The sequence below is a fragment of the Bradysia coprophila genome, assembly GCF_014529535.1.
Source record: "Bradysia coprophila strain Holo2 chromosome IV unlocalized genomic scaffold, BU_Bcop_v1 contig_5, whole genome shotgun sequence".
Taxonomy (NCBI): Eukaryota; Metazoa; Arthropoda; class Insecta; order Diptera; family Sciaridae; genus Bradysia; species Bradysia coprophila.
This window is the reverse complement of record NW_023503374.1, coordinates 7,037,895-7,065,022: the sequence shown is the minus strand read 5'-3', so window position 1 is coordinate 7,065,022 and position 27,128 is coordinate 7,037,895. Positions and strand designations below refer to the sequence as shown.

Here is a 27,128-nt window from a genome sequence, read left to right as displayed (position 1 = left end):
ATATCCGACCGTGAATATGCAATATTTGTACAGATACCCATGTAAAGTGTGTGTATTACATTATAGACATATCATTAAAATATCAGGGACATTATTTTAACTAGAACATAATTACTCGAAAATTATAATTTTATCTTGCACTGTTGTGTCAATTCATTCAGAAACATTTGCCATATTTTATGGCCGTTAACAGTTTTGTGGTTGGGCTATCGAACTTTTACTCTGGTACTTGCTTCTCTGGCATAAAATATAGAATTTCCAGATGATTTTTGGATATCGAATTGTGTGTGTGGCAAAATTGTTGCTTGTTGTTGTAAACCGTATTCGTGCACAAATATGTGGAATTTTGTTCTCTATACGAACTTAGTTGGGTTGTAGTTCTGTATGGTGAAAATAAAGAGCAATTGAGGTGGTGTATTCGGTACGAGTACATTGAATACATGTATAACTGGAATCATTTTGTTCGGCGAATTTACCAACTCAGTTGTATAATGTTAAACACAATTCGTAAACACTTTGTTGGCATATCAAAATCTGTTATCGAGGAAATTTTCAGCTTATTATATGAAACAATAATTTGACGCTGTTTGGTGTTTTTGCTATGAACTGTAGCAAGTGTTTTTTTTTCCGTTAGTAGTGGAGTTGTAACAATATTATAAAAAAAGCAAATTGGAGAAAACTTTGATTCAATGAGAATGAGATTAAGAAATGAATAGAATTTGGATGACTTGAATTGGCCTTTTAACACTTTAAGCTATTTCACGATTAATGTTTTTTGACCTGTCGACCTATTCTTTTCATAACACTTCAGGACCAGACCAAGAGGCTCCGAAATAACAGTATTTCAGCACTGTGTTCTCTTGTCTTTCTTTTTGGAAGTACAGAATTTTTCAAGACTTTATCAAGTCAGGATTTCACGTTCAATTTTCCACGCTTACTACCTAAATAAGGCTTGTAGTATACAGCGTTTTGAGGCAACTGCCAACTAAATTTTTACTTTCTCTAACTTTCTCAGCTTTTTTATGCAGCTCATTGCCGTTACATCCTCTGTTATTGACGGCGACGACAAAATAAGCAAAAAGTTCTGGATCATACGGTCTCATATAACAAATGTTTTTTAAACCAACGAAGTAACAGATTTTGTTGAAAAAAAACTTAGCTAAAACGTAGTAGTAGAATCGATATTGAAAGATGAGTGTGAAATTAAATCTGAATTGATAATAACCCGGCAGATAATTTCCTTTACACCGGCAAAGCTTGTGTTAATGGTAGGGTGTCAATGTTTAGCTATACCAATCGTTGTCTAGAAAATAGACTAGCTGGTATGTTCTCACTATCGTCATCATCGACCTCTAATTTCCAGTTTACTCACAAATTAAAATTTCATATCAAATTTAAATGATTTTTAATAATTTAAATCCGTTTACTCGACCCGCTTGTGCACCAATTTCAAATCGATGGAAAAAGTTGACTTCGTTTAAAATTTATAAAAAAAACAATTTTTTTGGGAGATCGTAAAAAAGTGCTACGTTTTCTCTGTAAATACAAACGCCACTTTTAATTCATTGAAATATTTATCGGAAACAAAAAATCTTTCATAAATATACAAAAACCCTCATCCATATATACCAGAAAAAGCTTACACACAATATACATTATACATGCCCGCTGATAATATACAATTTTTTTTATGTTTATTTGCTTTTGTATTTATTTGTTATGAGTTTACATAATAACACATATCATACAAAAAAAGTACACTTCAAACAAACTTTTTATGGTCGCTAAAGGTATCGAGAGACGAATGGACAGAAAATCACCCTCCCATTACATTGGAACTAAAATATTCTACTTGATATGTCAATCGTGTTTTGTTTTTTATGACTCTCTCTGCCAGCTATACCCTGTATTATATATGTTATGATATAACTTGTACTTACGTACGTTGATCTCAGCTTCAAATTGAAGTTGAAGTTAAAATTGAAGTTTAGCTATCTTTGTAGTATATTACCATGCATGGAGATACATTACGACTTTTTCCAAAAAAAAATACGAGTGTCCGTATTATGTGTAAAATGTGAGCATTGAATGAAACCTCCCACTATTCAAACAGAGAATAAAGTGTACAAACATTGACAAAGCTTCTGATTTTTATCTCACGAAGCGTAAAAAATGATTGCGTATAATTTTATGTGTCTGTCAAATATGAAAATAATTATTTGAAAAAGTAGGTAAACTTTGTAGTTTAGGCCCGTACGAAGGTATTGGAAGGCTAGTAACTATGTAATATCATATAGGATTGAGAAGTGATTTTTAAATGTTTCCTCCTTCATTGTTTCAATCAATAACTTGAGAAGTAGTGCCTCAAATGATCTGCAATAGGTGAATGATGTTTAGAAACTAAGAAGAAATGCAATCGAGTTTTCCCATATTTTAGATACATTCTGTCATAAAATTACTGCTGTCACTGCGCTTATTTTCTTGAGAACCAACTTCATATGGTGACATTTGTTTTCTAGTGACAAATGTGAAGTTGGTTCACATGAAAATAAGTCGCAGAGAATGAAATACTATCAAAAAAAATGTAACGCCTCTACAGGCCAACCCACTTGTCCCATCGATGTGCTTCTTTAGTATTACTGTCAAGATTCTAAAAATCGAACATACGATTTTGGAATGAAATGTACGAAGATCAATTTTCACCTGCGATTCTTGTCTTACAGCAAGATTATCACAGTAGAATGAATAAATCTGGTACTTCAATTCTTAAAACCTAGCTTAAAACAATTTTTCTGGACTTTTTTTTGGACTATTCTGGGTGTACAGCAACCATATCGAGTGCTCATTTATTACTTTTGCAGTCGCTATCGACAAGAAATGGCTTGCATTTATAAAAATCTTAAGAGTGGCCTATCTGTTGCATTTTCACACACTTTTTGTTGTCACAGTTCTTGTCGTACGGTTATGTGTGTAGTCCAATAATTTTTTAAAGGCATTTGGGAATATTTTGTAGTGTAATAATACAGATATCAATTCCGAGATTTTTTCATTTTGTTAGTTGAATTTTGGTGTCTTGTGTTTGGAAAATTATATACATGAACTGAAGCAACACGTTGTCGTATCATAATTTTGTCGGATTTTGTTTTTAACATTGATCAAGAGATTGCTTGTTAGCTATGTGTTACTAATGTTAAACACTCATAGGGCATAGCTTGCGGCAGAGTTTCAAATTCAATAATTTTTTCAAATAAAATTTTTCTATACTTTATGAACGGTGAGTGTCTTACAATGAGTACATTTGCTACTTCTGTTGTTTAAACTAATCCTGAATCGTTACTATAAAATCTTTTACTTCGATTTATTTAACATTTGTATGTATAAGGAAAAACAAGATTAAGGAAGAGCAGATTTGTTATTATCGATAACAGATGACTAACAGTAGTTTTCAATTGATAGATTTTTTATATAAAAATTAACAGCCCCGCATTATATTCCTATTTATCCTATTTAAAAAAAAAATCTGTTTATGAATCTATTACTTGATTTGGTTTGATCTTAACTTTTCCAAAGACTGAAACACAAATTTTGAATTCATTTGCTTGACCACAACATTTGCTATAAGACGATGTTAGCTCATAGTACTCATAGTATCATCCAAATTTCACTAGAGTTCATTATTGCGTTTGTCGTCGTTGTCGATAACAGATGCCGTTCGTAAAATGTTTATTTCCTTATCTGTCCACTTTTTTTTATTTTAGTCTTATCGACAATCAACACAACAACAAATTTATATTAGTCATTTCATTTACAGCCTCGGAATCGGCAGAGCAAATTTCGAGAAGCAACCGCCCAGCAATCTTAGGAAATCAAATTTCTTTCATTTCGTTATCGCACTGTACGACCGATCTGGTCAGCCCATCGAAATCGAAAGAACAGCATTTATTGGCTTTATCGAAAAGGATCAAGTGCGTACTACAGTTTCGCTTCGACGCCACTCGAACAGTATACTAATCGTAAATTTTTTGTTTTTTCTTTCAATAGGAAAGTGATAGCACAAAGACAAATAATGGAATTCAATATCGGCTACAATTACTGTATTCAAACGGTAAGCTATGTTATAATTATTCGCTAAACCACTAAATAAATATTTTGACCAATTTACGGCACCATACCTGGGAATGTACGTACATACTAATCCGATGTAACTAAACATTCTATAACCGAAATACTCAGAGCGGCCACACAAATGACCATAAATATCAAACTTTATAATTCCGTTTTGTTTAAAACACCTAATTTATGGCCAGTGTCACATTATAAATGTTCCGCAACCGCGCTTATTGTCCACTCCGATACTTATATTGTAGTCGTGTGTATTTAGACTGGACTTTTAATGTAATCTATGAGTGAGGATTATAATATATCACAGCCCGTACGTCCCTCCTGTACTATATAGTGATACCGTATGTCCGTATATATGGGCAAAGACATTATGTAAATTATGTGTGGTATCTAAAATCCCAAAGTGTTTACAACCAAATTTAAAATAATTCAACTACGCTTTACCTAGTTATAGTTTATACGTCTCACTCACCGAATAAATTTCTTCCAATGGAAACAGCAAAACATTTAAAATAAATTTTCTCCTGACTGTGGGAGTGTATTATTCGTACGACCGACGAAACTATGGTATATTTATACAAAATTCTGTAAGCAATGCCATACCACACACCGTCACATATAATATGAGCAATATGAGTCATCTGCATCAGGTGTGTTTTGGTGCATTAAATCAAATGATAACATTTCAAGATTAACTGGAATTTGCTCATCTTAAATAGACTTAACCGCAAAGTAATGCTGAATCTCACAGATTGTTTGTTCTTTTGTGCAGAAGGCAAACAATGTGACTGCATCCACTCGTATAGGAGTTGTAAAACAACCCTTCATCCATTCGTACACAAACTCAATTTCAATTTTGTTAATCAATTTAAGAAAATTCATCATTTTAAAATGGTTTTGCAGGCGCACGCCAAGAACAGGACATCTTTGTTCGGCTGATTGATTCAGTTACCAAACAGGTTAGTATCATGCACGATTTGGTATTAATAGAATTTAAAAAAACAATTAAATCAATTTGATTGGAGTGGCTGGCCAACTCTTTGGACATAAAATACGACAAAGAGCCATTAAAAGAATTGCGTCCACATCGAAATTTTGATATTTTTTTGTTGTTATTGCTCGGTTGTCCTTTTCATTTTCATTTCACATCGGTACAACCAATGTGCAACCCTCTATTCGCACATGACTTGACATATGGCGATCGCATTAACTATATTATACATTTTTCCAGGGCGGTGAATTTAATGTACTACCGACTGTTGTATATATATTGTAATTGAATGTGTTCATTTTGTGTATAATTTTTGTTATTGTAACGGGTAATTGATTAAGACATTCAATTCAAAGTAATTCCATTTTGATGTTTATTGCGGAGGATCACGATTTGTTCAGTTCGGTTTAAATTGATTGTACTGGTACAAGTAACATTTTATTTATGGGTGACAAAGTGTATAATGTGGATGACATATGGAATCGTCAAAAAAAAAATAGCGTACAAGTGGAAGTAATCGATTTGTGAAGGTGTTATTTAATGTGATTGAGTTACACTTAAATATATCGTTCGTTTTTTATGCGTCTGGTAATGTCGGGTGTATGAGGATGAACGGTATAGGTTCATTAGTTTTATGGAGCCAGCAAATCGAAATGACGAATGTAAAAAACTTTTTGCTATAGGGTTAAAAATCAAAGAGTTACGTGAGGCTTCCAACGGACACTGTAAATCGTTCATGAGAAACTCTTGATTCAAATCATCCAAATACTAAGATACACAAACACAACCTCTTAGTACCTTCAAAATAAAAGACTTCCCATTAGGAAAAAATAAAGATATAAACTGAGTTGGTCATATAGAGGCCATATAAGACAGCCGAGGTAGCCGAAGTTCTTCAAGACTTTTTAACGTACACATTTTGAATGTTCATTAATTTGTGAGCCTTTGAACCTTTGAACCTTTGTGATTAATTCTGACCACACCGCTTTAGAAAATCGTCCACTTTGCACTTTGATTCTCCTGCCTATTTTCATTGACAGCTTATTCTAAATTTGAATAGAAATGGGCGAGAACAAAAGTATAGCTCTATTCTATATATAACCTAAAGAATAACATATCACCATAAGACTCGTGTGTGTTTAGTAATGTTTTAAAAACGGCCGGCACATAATTTGTTTTTAATCTGTTACGTTCAAAGTATAGTTATTTATTTTGTTTCAGATTTAAATTCCTTGATTCAATTTCTCCTATAATTTCACTTCAAATCTCTAAGTTCTAGATTATTCAGTAACTATTACTGATAACATATTCAATTATAGTTATTTATCTACAAAGGTAGGTATGAAGGTACTTCGCACTAGATGTCGATTGTCGATGCGAGGCGAAGCCGAGGTCGACAAGACGTCGTGTGCGAAAAAATACCGGCATACCTACCATGGTAGATACAATGTTTTTAGCAATTTCGGGCCATAATCACCTTTCCAATGCAAAATATTACCAAAATTTCTACCAAACTTTCAAATGCAAACATGAATTCATTTGAACGATCAAGCAACCTGTTCTATATACACATTGCAATGTGATGTATAGAGACGCGCTAAATAAAATCAAGTAGTCAATGCTTTGTAGGTACGCTTCAACAATACGTTCTGAATAATTGTGTGACTCTGTAGCCGAATGGCTATGGTCGTTGCTTGGTGTTTGGAAGAATTTTGGTGTTGGATGTTCAAATCCTGGTCTGTGCGAAGTTTTTATTTATAAAATTTAGTCTTTCTTAAAGGTACTGAGCTATGAAGCGTGCGAAAAAAATGTGAAAAAGCCCAAGTGCGAAAAAATAATCAAAAACGCACTGTGCAATAAATACCTTCAAAACGACATTAAATGGATGCATGGAAAGGTGATGATTATGGACCGGAATTGCGAAAAAATCTTTTGTGCCACCGAGAATTGAAATACGACTCTTTTCAACATTCATTTTAGTGTTGTAAAGTGACTTATTTCAGCACCCGTTTGATGTGATATTACAACACTCAAAGCAGTGTTGAAATGGAATTTGTATGAGTTGTTACAGCATTCGTTTGAGAAAATGCAAAGCAATGTGATCGATCAAATTTGAAGAGTGATTGTTTACAATGAAAATTATGATTTTTTGTGCTCTTGTCTATTTCAATTCTCGGTTGGCACAAAGCATGATGTGTTACACGTATTGTAATGAGATTTTTTCAGCACACGACCCAATTTTCCTTACTCGCTCCGCTCGTAAGGAAAACTTGGGTTTAGTGCTGAAAAAATCAACATTACAATACTTGTAACACAACATACTATTACTTCATTAATTTTAACATACATTTTTCCACATAAAGGAACTCTAGACGAAGCTCATGGCTTATTTTAGTCGTTTTTCTAGATAACAGATGAATAGGTGAGACTGATGTTTTTTTTTTTTGAGAGAGTCATTGGCATATAACAGACATTCCAACTACCTCAAATAAACTTATGATGCTTGGGTGAGCCTTAAGACATGTTGACTAGCAAAATTCCTTTTGAATGTTTGTCACATAGAAAACAAAGTCCGGATAAAATAGCTACTAAAACCGCTGAAAACTATTTGCAAAAACCGAAAAAGTCAAAACTCATTTATAGACAACAGCAACAAAACGAAATGCAGGACTCAGGTGCTTCTTGTAATAATAAAACATTTTGGCCATAATGACTGGGATCAACATAGATCCAATTGTGGGAAAACATATCATATATATTGTCTAAACTAAAATTAATCATTTTGGCTTTATACTTTCCCATACAAAATACTTAAGCTCTCACATTAGCCATTCCCCCAAAAATTTCCGTATGATGTGGAAAATATTATACGTTGTACACGTACACATTCACCATGTGTCGGTCGCCCTGCATTTTACTCATTATAAAAATGATAGCAAATGCACATTCTTGCATAAATGTATGTTATTTTAATGCATATATACTGGTTAAATTATAGCAAATCCCGATTCGTTCCCCCATTTTTATTACTGAATTACAAACGAGTAGCTAATCGGAATGGTACTAATCATACTCGAAGATATGATTGACTTTGTGGAGGGGAAGTGAATTGAAAAGTTATTTTTTCCGTTCAGTCGGATAAACAATTGGCGTGTTTAACAACAAGAGCCATGCCAAGGAAGCAGCTAACCTTTTTTCGGTTTATCTTCAAAAATTTGCTATTTGTTTTTAAATTTAATTAAAACCAACGGCAAACAAATTGAATCGTTTAAGTAATCACAGTGGTTGTATAAAATGTTCGTGCAATCGGTGCAATCACCTGTACACACGTTGAAAGCATCGTTCAAAACGTTTATTGTACAGCGAAATCAACTGAACTTCGAATTAGTCTGTCCCACTGTATTATTTTAATATTTAAATGCAATTAGTGAGACCACGTGCCTGAGCACGTGTATCACGTTTAACGCTTGCGAGTAGTTGTGTTGATAAACATAATAATGTGCATTACGTATATTGAAAGGTATCTCAATCGTTTCCTATTACGAGAAACAGATTAACAACATCTGTACAAGAGAAGCAGTACGGTATCTTCTGTGGTATAATATTGATTGATCACTTCGGTGACTCTATGCTTAACTGTTTGAGTGAAACACACACAAAACGTTGTTAACTTCGTTGTAATTCTCAGAATCAGACACAATCTTTCGAAACCACATAACACTTTCGTTTAGTGATATTAAATGGTACTTATTCACTGATACAATGGCTAAAAATGTTTTGAAAAGGACGGGAAACGGCGAAATCACACCAAAAAAAACCAATGCACTGCACATATCTTGAAAACATCAGAACGGATGTTCGTTTGTGAATTTTAGAGACAAGATTTGTAAAATGACATTGTTTTAGTTTAGTGAGGATAAAAAGTGCACAGAGCAGCAGCATTATGCACTTAGAATATACAGTTTCTCAAATTATATTGTTGAAATTGATGTTGTTCGCTTGACATGGTTTTTTTTTGTCATTATACTGCTTCGATACGGTATAGTATTTTTCGTTACGAGTGATGAAAAGGGGCATTTTCCAGGACTAGTCGTAAGCTTTACGACGTGACCAGAAAAATTCTGTTTTTTTTGTTTTATACACCTTTATTGGTATGCATAGTACAATCTTAACTATTCGTTAATTTATTACTAGTGTTGAATTGTACATCTCCCTTTTACTTGCGTAATTAGAAGACGTAAGACGTGTGCAGAATTGACGACTCAATGGTCGAGGCCCAAATTAATGTGCTGTAAGCATCCTTCTTCAGGTCAGATCGTGTGATTTAACTCGTTTTAGTCTCCTTACTTCATTTGTAATGTCTAGTAATATGATGGCTTCTACGTTGGTATGGTTTAGAAGTCTCTTCTCGTGTCTTATGGCGTTTTCCCGAATTACGTCGACTACCCATTGAATTTTTAAATCTCTGTGTATTTCCTTATTTGTCACGTAACGATAAGCATTAGTGATCATGCGTAGGAAGTTGTTTTGACTTGTTTGTATTATATCTGTGTTCGATTTCTTAGCACAGCCCCAAAGCGCTGAGCCGTACATGCAGATTGGTGCGAATATCGATATGTAAATCAATCTTTTGCAATACAGATTTAGTTTAGAATTATATCCAACCAACATTTGTCATTTGTCTCGTTTTGTGTTTCATTTGTTGATATTTTTTGTTTCACATGATGTTTCCAGTTAAGTCTGCTATCTAGATTTAGACCTAGATATTTTGCTGATTCTGCCTGTGGAACAGGAATTTCATTTAGGTAGATGCGGAGATTGCTATTTATAGGTCGCAATGCAAAAGTGACATGATTGGATTTTCCGTTTTTATCACGAGTTACGTACTATGTTTTTTGTGCCGTAATGATAATTATGAGACGGAACACACGAAGAATTCACTCTACAACAATTTCACTTTTACTTGGCCCTATCGATTGCGGCCGAAAAAATATGTATAAAATTCCATTGTTGGCTGTTGGCTTTGTTTACCGGCCGACAAACGTCGAATTATGAACACAAGGCACAAAATGGTATATTTCGTACCTAGGACTAAAAGTCTTGTTTAGTGTATTCGATTCCAGACCTCGCCTTCGGCTCTGCCCGGAAACCTCTCACACGCTAAAAAAGACTTTTAGTCATGGGTACGAAATATACTATTAATTCAGTGGCAGCTATTTTTATTGGTCTGAAAATCGCGTTATCGTTTTCGGATTACAGTTGGCTTCCTTTTTAGACACAGTAACATTATAAGGTTTTTATTTCAGTATGTTGTTCTTTTACACGTTTGCTAACGGAGAGAAGGAAGAGACGTATAGAGGAAGATGAACAAACGTTGTAAGATGGATATATGGATGGGTTCAGTTAATCTGTTATTGCCATCGAAGTCAAAATAAATGAATAAACACCCGGCTAGTGTTCTTTGATATACCAAAATTTATGTTAAAACTAATGAAGTACAAGATTTTGAATTAAACATTAGGTGAGAATTTAAACGAAAGAAGTCGCAGATTTCTTCAAAATTCTGTTAATTTGGTTAAATTTAATTGATAGTACCTGTACCTGAAGTGCTAAATTACCACGCCAAATCTATTAACCGATTTACTGGAAATTAATTTGTTGACAACATGATTTGATAATCACTTGACCGAAATATATTACAATTGGAATTGATTGCGTAACCTGTTACTCGTAAATAAGCTAATTCACTATTTTCCCATTTCCAGGCTATTGTATACGAAGGCCAAGATAAGAATCCTGAAATGTGTCGTGTATTGTTAACCCACGAAGTTATGTGCAGGTAAGTCTATCAATAAAATGAATACAGTTGAATGTTGTTTATGTCCTCCCCCGCACACATGGAACCGGTGTATCATTTAAATAAATATACAATTTTATCATTCATATCCATCTCCATATATAGACTCTTTACTTAGTAATCCAGAATACACTTTACTCCACCACCATAATAATATTGACTTTCTCCTTTTTGTCGTCCAAAAAAAAAAACCTCCGTACGTACGTACATACACGTATGCTCCAACAAATTTATAGTTTTCGAACTTGTTTGAGTCGTTTACCTCTTCGACGCTTATCAATTATTCATACGCAATGACATGGTATGAAACCATTTACATTTTCCGTATGTGAATGTATTGGAATTCGTCCCTTTTTCCACAATTTCTCTTACCTTCTAATACCATTGCTAATACAATCGTGTATTTATGTCCCTTTACACATACCGTGTAATATTGAGTTTTTGAAATCAATGAGAGACATTTTCTTCCGTCGAGTCTATCTTTTTATATAAATTTCATGCATATCAGGTATATACATTGGCAGTACTAGCGTACGACTGTATACATAATATGTATGTTACAACATGGAGGTAATTCTATAAACAACATCGAACACAGCGTAATTTGTATCCTTACCGTCATGACTTCGAGAATGAGTAAATATTTGAAAATGTTCTTTCGTGTAGTAATACCATCACAACATTTATCTCCATGCTATCTGCGAATGGTGGGTATAGTAGCAAAGAATAAACGGAAAAGTGGTATTCTCATTTTCCGTCGATGAGAAATGTTTTTTTCGGAATATTACAACATAAACATGTCAGTTCGGGAAGCGTAAATAGAATCACAGATTTTTATTTTTTTATTTTTTTTTTGTTGGAAAATAAAAAACGAAACATAAAATGATATCCGATGTCCACCATTATTGATGCGCTCCATACACATATATATATCAAACAGTTTTCCGTACATATTGTTCCGTTTTGTATGTAATATTTCCTTTTGTACGAAAATTATTTTCTATACAAGGAATCGAGTATATCTAACATAGATTCCCCGTCCATATATATTCAAAGTTGTACTCAAAAACGAAAGAATATTCTCAAGAGCACGCCCTTTCCTCAAGAGGGTAAATTCCCTTGAGACATTTTTCGGAATGGGGGATTTATATTTTTGCTATACCCTAGCCGCTCGCTATGTTTGTCTTTACGACTTTATTTTTGTCTTATGTATGTGAAGATATTGTGTTTTTCATGGGTTGTTATAGCTATCTATACAAATGTGTACATAAAATAGCGAGATGACATGGAATGGAAAATGTTATGGTGGTTCTACTATGCGTGCTTGTGTATAGTTTGTAGTATATGTTCGGTTCGAAGAAAGTAATAGCATCTCTGACTCTGGGATGTGATATATATACACATCCTTCGTTTTATAGGGGAGAGTATGGATCAATGTTTTCTTTTTCATTTCTTAGATATGCGTATATGTTTGATATTGTATAATAAGTAGGATGGAAGTATACCTAACTGTGTATAACACGTACATATACGTATATATATATTGATCTAATGGAGTTCTTTGTTATTTTTAAAAGATGGAAGTATACAGTGTGATATGAATGAGAAACCAATAATCGTTATCCATAAACATAATGTAAAATCTATAATTTTTATCGCACGACATTATTGCTTTTCTCACTCCAGCATCGAATACCAAAGTTTTTTTTTCGGAGACGACCAAGAGATGTTTTTTATAGTTGCGTTTATACGTTACATGCTAAATCAATAAAAAATTTCGGTAGGCGGTAAAATTGAGTAGCTATACTGTTGAGTTCATTTCCATAGACTAAGATTGGCGTTTTGGCGGTTTACTGTTTTCCGTAGATTGGTCTCTCTTTGTTTCAATAATCTGAACGTATAATACATGATCTTTAAGAATCGTCAATTCAGGATGTTCACACGAGTTCGGTCATTGATAACCCGCTTTCTCGTGTGTGTCAACGATCTTTATCAATCCTCCTTATCTTCGCAGCAACAACTATTGAAGAGGTGTTGCTTCATCCTCATTTAAATATTCATATGAATTGCTGTAAAATATTTGTTGGTTAACTTTGGTTTGGTTTCTTCCAACCAATTATAATTTTTACTATCCATTTCATACAATAATCCTATTACTCTGAGATTGGACAAGAACGACCAGGTGTACCATCCTATCATCCTACCAACCTCAATACAATTTTAATTGAACTCAAAAACATTTCCCTGACCCTGACCTTCAGAAACTTTAGAAGCGAAATGTATTTGGGTTGAAGATTAAAGCCTTCGCAGCCTCGTATTTGTTGAGAGTCTCGTGGGAGTTCGTTTAAGACATTTTTTTTTTCATAGTATTTATGTTCCGTAAAAATATCTAATACACCGTGGATGTCTGCTGATATGGTAGTGATGAGTATAATAACCAATTTCCTTTTTTTAAATTTCAGCCGCTGTTGTGACAAAAAGAGTTGTGGTAATCGAAACGAAACTCCATCAGATCCAGTTATTATTGATAGGTAAGTGCTAGCCAATTAGGTAACAGGGACCTGATGTCACATTGATTGAATAATCGTTTCACTTTTCGAATATTTTCTTCATTTTTTTGAGAATACAATTTTATTTAAAAACATACAGTCTGAGGCATACGATCTTTTAACATAGTAATACAGTGGTCGAAACATTTATATTGGGTTGTCTCAAAATTAAAAGTAAAAGAATTCGTCTCTAAATATTTGTTTCTTAAACTCGGTTAATCTACTCTTAACTAGCTTTAACAACTATTTGAAAGTAGATTATTACTCGGTTATCATCATAGTTAGTCCAAAAAAGTGCGAAACACCGCGGCGACGATCTACAATATATCTACGCCTGACTAAGACAATGCGTGACTATACGTTATCTGTTATCAATAGAAATGGGGGAAGTAAGCGACCTTATATAGAAAAGAATTTGTGAACGCTATTGAAGTAAAAGATTTTGCATCAAGGATATTTTCGCCAGGAAGAAGTAACAGATCTACACAAAAACCTGAGTCATCTTCGAGGTCATCATATAATTTTTTGAGTAATTGAGTGAGAAAACTGCTCTGTGACCAAAATTTTGTCTTTGAATGTGAAATTCATGAGGTGACTGGCATTTGCTTATTTTTTATTGGTAAACGCAGATCAGCGACTATTATTTTTAGAAAACATTTTCCCACATTTTCCTGAATTTTCTTTAAAATTTTCCAAAAAAAAGGAAAATGTGGGAAACTTCAAGAAAATATGGGAAAATGGTTTCCCATTTATAGTACCTGTCGGAGAACCCTGCTGATATTTTCCAGATTTGAATTTTAACAAGCTTAAACCATAGGTTAACAATACAAGTAAAGAAACGAAAGTCCACCTAATTAATGTTTCAAGTGTACGTTTCAATGAATATTTTTTTTTATTTATTGTGTTGTCTATTGTATCGTTCTCACTATGGTAGAATATAGCCAGGATTTATGTTTCATAAAAGTTATGATTTACTTTACGATAGTACGTACAGCACATAATCTACAACAATGGATTCGTCTTTTGCTTTTGAATAGTAAACAAGTTCAGGTCAAACATTTACCCTACTTTCCTCTTGAAATACTTTTTTGCTATAAAAAATTTAGTGTCTCAAGATTGTGTTAAAATCCAAAACAATGTCTGTCGTGAATGGTGATTTATTAGTGTACTGATAGTTGTTGTATGCAAACATTTAGCAAAACAACAATACGACAAGAGTAACAATAAAAATAAAAATCATTTTTCTGCAGCTTTAACTCCACTGTAATCACCCACTCCATTGTGTCAAAGCACCACAGAAACGTGTAAGAGCCCATCAAATTACCGGTTACGAATATAAACAAATATTACACATTCGACTTAAAGCGAAAACATTTTACTAATCAAATCATTTCATCGAAGGAATAAAATCAAACTTAAACTTTTCAATACCTACTTCAAAGGTGCTACAATTCCAAACAAACTTTTTACCTCTCCACTTCATAAACAAACATTTTTGATGCACACTCCTATAAACAAGTGAAAAGTTTTCTTGTAAAGTTTTCCACAATTTTTTTTGTATTTTATTTTTTAACTTTATTTTGTGCTAGCAAAACACAACTTTAATCCAATTAACGATAAATAAATAAGAAATGTTAAGCTTCTCAGTGAATTTTTACCACAGACTGTACATTCGTCTTTAACTATATAACACAATATGTTGGATAGATGTTCAAGCCTTCATGATATGATACCCACAATATAAAGCTTATAGAACCACGTACATATACGTATATTCACACCGAGCATGATTATGTACATGAGAATTGTACAGAATATTTTCCATATAGCCGCTTATATACCAGTCAAACAACATGACGATATCTTTCCCCAGGTCCCAACAGCATGGCTGGAATCCCAAAGCCACCCTCGTTTTTCCTCCCTTTTCATTTTGTTGTCATGGATATATAGCTATGCTGGTAGCGATGTTATTGTGCTTTATGGTGGAAATATTCGCATGTACACACTGTTTACACACCGAAATGGAGTTGGATGTGTTGGAGGCCGATTGTATACATTTTTCGGTGCGGATGTATGGTCGTGTCTTAAAATAAACTAACATCGACGAAACTTTAAGATGTGTCGGTGAAGTGGTTTTCTTGAACTGAATGTATATATCAAGTGGAGAGAAAAACCATTTAAAATTCATTGATGTGACCATGCAGACTACAATACAATATTAGGTTTATAATACTCGGTAGTAGCATGATATAACACCATATTACCGAATAGAAGAAAATATGCTATATAGAGAATGGAACTTTTTTCCCTTTTGCCGTTTTTATTCATTTTTCTTCTTATTGTGTAAAACGAAAAGCAAAAAGGAAAAGAATTATGTTCCGAAGATCAAAAATAATTTTGTTGAAGTTATTTTCTTCTTTTCTTTTCCATTCTTTTTGTGTTCGTTGAAAGAATAAGTTTTTTTGTGAAATTTTTCTGATTGGCTTAAACCTTTTCCCAATTTAATAATTGATTTCAATTTTTGGTTTCGGTAGAAATTTCGAAATTTATTCCGAAGTTCTGTTATGAGCATCGACTATTTCGTTAAATACTTTGTGAAGACTTTTTTCTCGAACAAATCCCTTTTTTCTCACGAAAGGCAGACCGCGTGGGCAGTACGACAGAAATGGATTCTTTGCTTACCCACCGGTGAAAATGTCATTATGACTTTGACCTAGAGCAACGGAGATTCGAAGTAAAGTTCTTCAACTTAGGTTTTTTTTTGAGCAACATAAACGCTAATTTTGAAAAACAATGTAGTTGCTCAAGAAAATAGTTAGAAAAACCAAATTTTATCATCTATTGAAAACATCTGTTATCGAGTGAAACAGAGGAAATAAGCGATAAAATATGGGTAATGTACTAATGTAGTATTATATAGTAAAGTGAATGTGAACAAATGAAGGACTAGATTTTAAATCTAAGAATTGGCAATAAGTTACACTAATGGATGTTGGAAATGACTGACACTACTGTTCAGTGTTGACGCATCAATAGTTGCCCGATTTATTAATTTGTGACAAAAGAGTTAATTTGTCATCACGTCTGGACTTTTTTTTAAATGAGAGCAGAATTTGACGAGGAACGACCTCAACTGAGTGAATTTTTAAGTTCTTCATGTTCAATATTTTTGTTTCTTTGAACGTTGTAAATATTAAGGTTTTCTGTTGTACCTGAAATACTAAAGTCAGCGAAGATCGGCAGAACTTATATGTTGTTTAAGGCTAACGATTTCGTTTCTATTTCCATTGTTACAGAACTTTAAAGCTCATTTTGCGGAAACGATTTTTTTTTCTGCAATAAAGACAACTTCGAACTGTTTATTTGCGGAATTTTCTATCTGACGATCAAGCTATCAGAAATTGGTTTATCCTGGTCCAATATTAAACGCCGTTTACAACAATGGATGTAAAAGATTCACTGAAAATATCGCGATACGCTTGTTGTTTCTTAAAAGCTAGTGTTGTCGATATTGCCATTTAAGTGAAAGACCGACTATCGCATTTTTTTAATTGTCATCATCTTTACGTTACAGCATTTGGATTTGGTTAATTTTCGTCGATTTTTGAACGATCTGCGAATGCATCTGATATGACCGGAGGGAAGGAAACTCACTTCCCTCGATCAAGAGAATGAATTCTTATTGTTGCTCAAATGTTTAATTTAAGGTTATTGTGACAGCATTTATTTTCTCGATATTCAAATTACTTCGCGTAATATTCAATTGATGTAGTTTGTCGTTTGTGAGAAAAATGTTAGAAATCTAACCTATTACTAACACCTACCATCTGTTAATGATAAAACGGCAAGCTATGTCTATTAGACATTGTCTAATACGGTATTTTATAGAAAAAGTATGTTCAAAAATATGAAGTAAAAGATTTGAGATCAATATATAGTAATAGATCCGATATATCAGCGTCGTATGTAAAAGATGTTGATCCATATGCATAAATTTATGTGTAGAGTGATGTAATCATGCCTGAAAATAAATGAAAAATGGTATAACGCTCGGAAGCTAAGAAAATTATGACGGTTATTATTTACAACAGTCATAACTTTCTTAACGTCCAAGCGCGCTTCCACTATTTATGTCATAAAATGTTCTTTTAGTCCACACACAATGTGTCTACATATAAATAAGCACTTATTGATCAATATCTTCCAGCTTCGGCCCTGTGATATGCTTACCGTCCGTAGTACAGCTCTGGTTCTCAAAAGTAATTACGGCTTCGAAATCGTCGTCTACTTTTTTATCAACGATGTGGCTCTTACGGCTATTACCCTTTTTCGTTTAGAATAACATTGAAAGCAATGTCCTACAGGTGGATCTTCTCCAGAGCATTATCCATAATATTTACAAATGATTTTATAGTAACGTCCAATATTTTCTAAAGAAAAATACCACATTTTTATTAGCAATACTTAGTTGCATTGCAATATAAAAATCTCTTTCCATATTTCTTACTTTAATCCGAAAATGAAAAGTTGTGGTCAGTCTCTTTCAATACATGGCTAACATAAATCCCTAAAAGATTTGGAACAATTTATGACCATCATCTTGTTCGATTTTTCTTTTGCTTTTCAATTTCATCTGTGATAAACTGATTATTGGTTTATGTGGCAGACTTTTGCTATTCCATTCTCAAATTTATGGATCGTATGGATATTGTTGTTGTTGTTGTCGGGTTTTTTTTTGTACACGAAATCTTTCAACTTGGCGCTAAAATCTATCTACCTAATTTGGATGTTAAGCTTCCGTACAAAAGTAATGACACAAAAATGAATGCATTGACAGAATTATTGCGTATAGAACTTCTATCTTCCAAGAAATTTTTATTTGTTTTTATAGTCGAAGGCGTCAACATAAAATTAGTTTGCATATCGAATTACACTTAAAGAACAGTTTTCCAGAAAGAAAAAAACAATTTTCGGAAATATTTAAATTTAACAAATTTTTTAACATCCCTTCTTGCTTAACAGAAATATCCTCTCTTATGCGTACGACATATATACACGCATTCCCAATCCAGATAAAACAGATTATGTCACCATATGAGATCATAATTTGAGCTGACACAACAAACCAATTATATTTCCTTTTTAATATCAAATTTAATGTTATTTTTCATATTTTTTGAATGTGTACTATGACACCGACTACCTTACTAACGGTACACCACCAGCAATATGCACATACACTAACGTTATAGTTTTCTAGTTAGTACACTTTTAGTTTTGGCTAAATACACACAGAACACCCCATGCTGTGTGTGTTGTTACTGCAATGCCTACCAAAATGCTAGTGTTTTTTTTTGGTACCGTATACCCCGAGGGGAAACATCTGTCAATATAAATCTCGACCACATAAATGCACCCGCCTCAAATTTATAAATGAAAAAAAATATATGAAAACCTCGATTTAGTGATGTTTTGTATTGCATTGTTCTGTTGAATATTTGTGAGATATTGCGTATTTTGTAGTTGGTGTTTTGAGGGTGGATTAATATTTTTTGAGTTATTGTAAGGGATAAGTATCAATAACATATTACAAGGACTAATTAAGAGGTGTTCTGTTGAACTAACTAAATTGGAGATACTTGATTAATGGTAGATTCGTTTCGGTTGAGTTTGTATGCAATACCCTCAAATGCGTTCGGTGAACGTGCTTTCTATTGAGAGAAATTTGTTTGCTAAGAAGTAACGTTTCTTTTTGGCATTTCTAAAACCTTTGAAAATAGTTTTTCGTAGTAAAGAAGGAGAGCTCAAAGCTCAAATAGTCGAGAAGTAGAATTCAAATTATTCATTCAGAGATTGTTCATGTTTTCGAAATGTATTGTAGCTATTGCAGAAACTACCCCCACCCGCAAACGGTTGTAAAATTTGTTCAAAACTTTTGTGAAGTTATACAGTATACACAAACTGATACTAGAATGACCACTAAACCTTTCACAGACGGCAAAAATGTCACCAGTACAATTGTCGAATCTATTACTTCTATTGAGTTTTTTCAAAAGATTGACGGAAAATCTTTTACTTCATTTGGTTTATCACATATGTGGCTATATAAGCTCACAATAGCCTGAGCCCAAAGTTTACTTTTGGAATTTCTATCGATAACAGATGACAAAGTGATAGATTAACAGATATTGAAGAGTTTCTGCCAGTTAGCATGAATAATATTGAAAAATTACTTTTATTAGTGCATTACGATCAAAATAAAACTCATGTACGTTGCGTGCTTCTGGTCCGTAAATGGAAAATGGCCACACACCTTCGTAATATTGACACTAAGTTCTATAGATCTTGAGACAAGTGGTAACCGTCACTGGTCGACTTTCTTCTGTCTTTTAAGCGTTGTTGTTTCGTTCGAATGGCAAGTTAAAGACTGATCTAAGGATGCCTGCGCCCTAACTAACATACATTTAATTATCCTTCTTTTACCACAACAAAAAGAACAAACATTTTCATTAGAAAATGCATTAATTAACTTTTGAAATGAGATTGTAAAAATGTCATTTGAATTCAGAATGTTGCGTGTATGCATCTAATGATTATCCTCTAAAGAGTATAAAGAATGTAACACGTTTACCTCAGCCGAAGTAAAACGCAACATACAACATAATAAAAGTCAATTTGGTTTATTGGCTTCGTTTCACTTATTTACGAGGTGAATTTCTATATTTGACTTCTTCGTGTGTTTTTTTCTCTACTTGATGCATTAAAATGTTGATAAAAATCATATTATAAAGGGAAAACAGTGAGGAAAAACAATTAAAAAAATATATATTTTCTTTTGGTTACCGTTTAACAAGATTTCTCTTTTTTTGCTGTCATTTCCAAGCGTAATATAAATTAGTCGACACCACATGTCACATTGAGTGTTTACAAATATCAACATCTTTTCACACTTTTCGGGAATTCTGTTTAATGCAATAAATTAATTAAAAAATTAGGTGAAAAATTCAAATAAAAATCGTAAAGTCAAGCAGAACGGAACTCTGATGAAGCAAGAAATTAAAATGGAATGGGTGATTACAATGGAGACTTTATGAACTTTACTTCAAGGTCTCTCCACTACATCAGAAAACTCAATTCAAAACTATACTATACTATACTCAAGAGTGGAAAACACTTCGAATTACTCTCTACATAAAGCTGTGTGTATATTTCCTAAAATATGCAAACAAACAAAAAGCAAATCACAATCTCACCATAAAGACAAGAAAAAATTATTTTAAATTTTCTTACCAATGTCATGATATCTTGACTTTAAAAAGATACAAATTTATACGAATTATAGTCATTTGTATATCCAAAGTAAACGATATCCCCTTCAACACACAACAACAAAATCGTTTTCCTTGTTTCGTTTATACAATTTTTTTTTTCTGTATCAACTTCAACTCCGTTTTGTGTACCGACATCAATTCTTGTGAACGTTGTATAGTATATATATAACATGTTACTTATATTGATATATTGAAGTATTTTTCTAGACTTTGTAGAATGCTACATATGTGCGAATGAAATGAGAGTCTTTTCGGAATATATTCAGTTCCGAAAATTCGTTTGTATAAAATACACGAAAACATTCATTTACTCCACAGCATACCACCCTTTTTCGGGGGTACACTCAACGACAAAAAGCCATTTTGAACTGGGAATAATGTAACCTTAAATTGTTGAATTATATTTCGATGGTGTACTGTGCGTGTGTATTGAAATGATGGTTTTTCTCATTTATTTTGACGAATAAATCGAATGATACATGACTTGATTGAGAAAAGAAAAAAGGAGAGACAAAAATAATTGGTCGACAAAGCTATTAAGAACGTCTCATCATTAGAGGCATTTGCAAACGGCATGTGTTTCACAACAGTTCATCTGTTACTTCCACTGCAGAGTAAAATAAACCAGGCAGTAGCGGCTCATTTTCGAAACGTCAAATAAGGGACCTAATACACTGGATGAAAATGAACTCAAATGAACACTGACATAAATGGAAAAATTTTATTCGCAAAAAATATAGGGCTACTAGATTACTCAGGTCCCTAGTCAAACAGGCACTACTGCCTGGTTAACTTTACTCTGTCGTGGTCACTTCTGTTCTGTAGTCATTTTCTAATATTTGTTGTGAAATCTTTTACTTCATTTGTTTCAGCATAAATTTTACGATAATAAGTGAAATCTTGTCAAGCTCATTGCTTATTTCGATTACTGTTGTCAATAACAGATGGATAGTGCTTTTTTAGTCCCTTCGAAAGATTCCCGGTGTGCGGTTGTTTGACGAGTGTTACACTGGTACGAAATTTTACATTACGAAATTCCTGGACACAAACCTAAATGGTGGAATTTCGTAATGAAGAATTTCGTAATGAAGAATTTCGTATTACGGGATTTCGTCAGATCTCGTATACGAGAGATAGGAAATTTTCAAATTGAGGCGCATTCCGTAGAATTTGCTTTTAATTTATTTAGTTTTCACACAGAATTTTCACTGTGAATTCTATTTCATTTTATGTTGGAGCAGTTTCATTAGCCGAATTCAATGTTAAATTTCGCACTATCGCCCCGCAAAAGCATTTGAATGAACTTTCGCCAACCTGGCATTCCCTTTGGAATGCAAAGTAATGTTCATAACTTGGGGAAAGTGTTTTTGGCGAGTATACACTGTGAAAACTGTGAGCCAAAAAAATCACTTTCTCCTAGTTATGTAAATAACTATTTTAACAATTCAATCGGCATTTAACTGAGAAGGGAATAGGGATAAAAAGTTGAAAAGTCCAGTTGCCGTATATATCCTTTGTTGTTCAGAGGTGAAGCCGAGGTCAATAATCACACGTAACTTTTTATTTCTATCTCGAGTTATGTAGTAAGTTATATACCATCCAATGGAAAACCAAAGCTTCTAATGTAGTACGTACACGTACATCTATTTCCCTACCACGTGTCGAGACCGCTGATAATAATTATTGATAAGTTACAATAAGGCTTGCCGTTACTTTTTTAATGCAATAAATTTCCACAAGATAATAGACTTGAACTTGATTCCAGTATAATTGCTATTTCTATCCCAAACATGATCCATTCAACTATGTCATTGATTCGTTTCTCAAGCTATAACTTGTCATTTTTACAGTTGAGCCGACACACAACAAAGATTAGTTGGCAATTTCATTGTTCCTTGTACAATTTTTTAACGATGGGTGTGAAGACGGTTTGTAAGTTTTTGCCCCATGTGCAAAGTGTAAAAAGTTAAAAAATGCGACAACAAATCGTTAAGTCAGCGGCCGCAATATAATCATTATTTTCCAAAAGTGGTACGCCATAATCACACATTTCCTAGCTAAATTATTTTCGAATACCATATTCGATCGATCCGATAAAAGCGTCCTAATTGCTCAACACTATCTCGCATTTAATACGTTTGTAAATATCCACTTCCTATAGACACACTTTATAATTCAAGCAAAAATAACAAACACCATTATCGCACACAATGATCTTCGTCGGAGATGTGAGAACCAAAGAAAATTATGCGTGTCACGCACTGTCATATTTTTGCAATAATATCGCGCCTCACCGGTCTCACACTCCTCGGGATTGTTAACCGAGAACAATGTTTATATATCGTATACGAAAAAGCATCGGTTGGAAAATATTTTTGTTCTTCATAATATTATACATATTACCCGCCCTCCCCTGGTTGCTACCATTCAGCATGTACTAACTGGGAAAATCTCTGAATATTTTCTGGATACATTTTAATACTGGATACGGTCTATAAATTGTTAAAAGTTTGAAAATTTTGTGCGACTGAAATTTTAAACAAAGTAATTTTGATTCGATTAAATGCAGACAGAAAACACACAAATTCATAGAAACGAATAAGTGTACAAAGCACGGAGAGTCTTCATCGTGGTGTATCTCTATATACTCGGGGATAGGTAACAAGAAAATATAAGTACACGCTGTCGAAACGCACAGCAATAATATATCGCTTGAATAAATTTAAATTGCTTGCTAGCTGGAGAGAGCTACACATGGTATACATGCGAATTTTATCTGTAAACCGCTGGAACAAAAAAGAATAATACATCGGCGCGTGGTAACATCTTGAGCTTATGTTCAATTTCCTTAATTGTGTTTTTGTTCGTTTGATTGTTAATTGGATAAGCAAGACGGTACATGATTGTGATGCCGATTTTGTCATCTTATTGTCAAACTATAAGACACGTGATATGTATCAGAAATACAATATCTTTAGATACATTTTATTGTTGATGGGTATAACTGAAATAATGCTGAATTTGAATCATTCGTCTCCCATATATATTGGAATTTTATTATTTTTATTGCATACTCATACACCGAATGCTATAAATTCTTTTGTTTTCTGTGAAGCTCGGCTGTGACATATGGACGGTTAATTTATGAATTTGTTATAATTCCGAGTTGTTTATTTGGTCGGAGATTATGTGTGTGGAAAATAAATCGGAAACTTTCCGGATTCCATGATGATTTTATACATGGACTGCGGTGGCTACTGAAAGTTTTTTTTCCAGATTTACGATTAAGGACAAGTCGAATATGGCAATATCGGAATGATTTGTTAATGTTGATGCATCCACATCTTTTAAATTTTTCTTTGACCAGTCTCGCATTTTGCTTTATAGGCCTACATTAGCAATAGGTAATATCGCTACTAACTAAGTAGCAGATTGTAGGATTGTGGCTCATAAGAGTTTTGCTTTAACAATTACTGTGGATGAGTGGAAAACAATTAGCCAGTTTAAGGATGCTTGTGAGGTAACTGCGCAGACGCATCTTTACTTGGGAAGCAATGTTTTAGTTGTAGCCTTCGCTAACGCTAAAATCAAAAAATAGTAGCTTTACTAAATTCACTAATGAAAAGTGCTAATAGCGGCATTGAAAACAGCTTTCAACTAGTTTGCTAATTGTGAACTACCAATTTACAACTATTAAGATAATTCAGCTCAATCAGAGACTAGTTGGTCGTGAGTAGCGTCGTTCATCTACTAACTATGACGTAATGAACGTATTATACGAAAATGTATGTCAAAACTAATGAAGTAATAGATTGCGACATGTCAGCGAGTGGTAAAATACACTTCATTCCCTCCGGTAGCATGTGAAATGTGTTAAGTCACTGTTTGTATATATACTTTCAGAAAACGTCAAAAACTTTCCAAAACAAATGTTTACAAACAGTGTCGTAAACTATGGGTCTGTCAAAAAGACGTCCTAGTTGTAATGAAGTACAAGATTTGGTGTAAAACTTCCTATCTTTTATTTTAGACTTGACGAGTAGATATCTACTTGTGTGTCGTTTACGCTTGGATGTATATTCATTGTACTAAGAAAATGTATCTGAAAATTGGACTAATATTTTTTCTCTATTCTCTTTCCAGGTTTTTCCTTAAATTTTTCCTGAAATGTAATCAAAATTGTCTAAAGAACGCCGGTAATCCACGAGACATGCGACGATTCCAAGTGAGTACAATAAAATTCCTCCTTTTTTAAACGATAGTCTTTGTCTAATGAATAAATTTTTTTGTTTCGAACGAGTCGGTGGGTATTAATAAAGGTTGTTCGAATTTAAAATTAATCTTAAACGTCAACGGAATTTATCGGAAAATTTCTAAATTTCCTGCTGACCATTTTTCCAACATAATTTATAGTTGTACGTTTTTTTCTCTCCGTTCGTCTTCGTCTGCTTCTCCAATGAGTCAATTCAGCAAACTACCTATTTCCACACAAAGCAAAATTAATTGCAACCATTACACATCCATTTTTCCAAACGTACAAAAGGGGGCGGGTATATAATTACGTATACGTTTGAATTCAAAAGTTTTTAACGAAAATAAATTAACCTTCTCTTTAGCTATTAAATGTACTTACCTCATGTATGAACCATTGATGCCATTGCTCGTATTACATTATAAAATGGGAAAAGCCAATAGAACGGACGAGCAAAAAAGAAACCATGAGGAAAATCGAGGATATATTTTCCAATTTTCTTTAATTGCAGGTTGTGATCAGTACCCAAGTGGCCGTAGACGGACCATTGATGGCAATATCCGATAATATGTTTGTGCATAATAATTCGAAGCACGGTCGGCGAGCTAAGCGATTGGACACTACGGAAGGTACAGGCTCGTCCCCATTATCCATTTCGGGTCATCCTCTTGGTCCAGACAGTACGTACGACGGTCTGTAGTCATGTTTTTCTTTCTTTATCAAAATTTAAATTAAAAACAAAAATTTGATTCAATAAGTCAAAGAATATTTTCCATATTTTTCACAATGTTTGAGAGCAATTCATTTTGCATTGAGATGATTTGTGAACAATTTGGAAATTGGAGTAAAATTAGATGTAAAATAAAAATTACGTGAAATTACCGTGCAAATGGATATTTGCTGTCGTTCGTACTAAGTTAAGTTTCGTATTTTGTATTCTTTCTCTCTTTTATTAACCCTTCGCCAGCACAATTCATAACTCAAACAAAACACTGACTTTGCGACACCATCACTTATCATTTCAACTAACATCCACCATGTCCATTTTCAATACCGTTCGCCACAGAAAATTTCCACATCAACATGAGGAACCAAAGAAACAAAACATCCAACCGTTTGTGATGCTTGTAAACTTTTGCAATCGAATGTACCTCAGGTCTTTTGTATGCAGGATCGCGTTAGAATCAAAAGTTTGTAAAATTGACTCCGATTCAGTTGAGCGCCCTACAAGACAGAAAAGGTAATAATATAGGGAAAGGGGTGTCAGTCATTGTAGCATTTACCCATGTATAAGCAGACGTGTTATACACATGAATCTTAAACGTACAAAAAGTATAGGACGCGAGGAGAAGGAAAAAAATAAATTGAGAGAAGAAAATATTCGAGATGGAAGTAGGATGAAGTCAAAATGTATAAAGACATTATTGAAGCCTTTATGCTACCCTGGTTTTTCTTTAGTTTCTGTTCTTTTTTTTCCTGGTATAATGTCTTCGAATATGTTGATGCCATTATTATATGTACATCGAGAGCTGTTGTTCTCTATAAATTTTTATTGCTTCAAAGTCGTTTGAGAAGGAAGCATTTATTTGTTTGTTTGTTTGTACTGTGAGCCGTTTGCGGATTAATTTTGATTGGTCCTGTAATCAATGTACGCATTGTATAGTAATAATATAGCAAGAAAGTCCGTTGCTAATTGATATCACTGCGGAAATATAGGTAATCTTCGCAGACATTCAGGAAAATCCGTCAGACTAGTATGCACTTGACTAACGCATATTCATGCTAGCCTATTAGTTACTACACACACGGAATTTTGAAAAACGACACATTTTCTGTTTACGTGTTTTACTTGAGTTTCTGATTTCTCCATATAAATCACATGCAAAATTCACAAAAAATAAGTAAACCACGAAACAGAAAATGTGTCGGTTTTCAAAATTCCGTGAGTGTAAGACGAAAGATGTTTGATTACAAAAAAATAATTCATTCAAAGGTCCAGAAGTATCCTGGGGTCTCAGTATACGAG

General features: G+C 33.5%; 1 protein-coding gene across 6 annotated transcripts in view; it reads left to right on the top strand.

The window, feature by feature from the left end:
• The window catches only part of LOC119071901 (transcription factor collier), a 34,029-nt gene that overhangs the window by 3,420 nt on the left and 3,481 nt on the right, over positions 1 to 27,128 (top strand). For 2 of the 6 annotated variants that reach the window (XM_037177010.1, XM_037177009.1), the window contains exons 2-8: positions 3,797 to 3,965; positions 4,042 to 4,105; positions 5,026 to 5,081; positions 10,879 to 10,952; positions 13,433 to 13,501; positions 24,994 to 25,075; positions 25,614 to 25,731. In XM_037177010.1, the coding sequence (XP_037032905.1) occupies positions 3,797 to 3,965; positions 4,042 to 4,105; positions 5,026 to 5,081; positions 10,879 to 10,952; positions 13,433 to 13,501; positions 24,994 to 25,075; positions 25,614 to 25,731 (632 nt within the window). Of the gene's footprint in view, positions 1 to 3,796; positions 3,966 to 4,041; positions 4,106 to 5,025; positions 5,082 to 10,878; positions 10,953 to 13,432; positions 13,502 to 24,993; positions 25,076 to 25,613; positions 25,795 to 27,128 lie in introns of all 6 variants that reach the window. The other 4 variants (XM_037177008.1, XM_037177006.1, XM_037177011.1 and 1 more) reach the window with 2 other exon arrangements.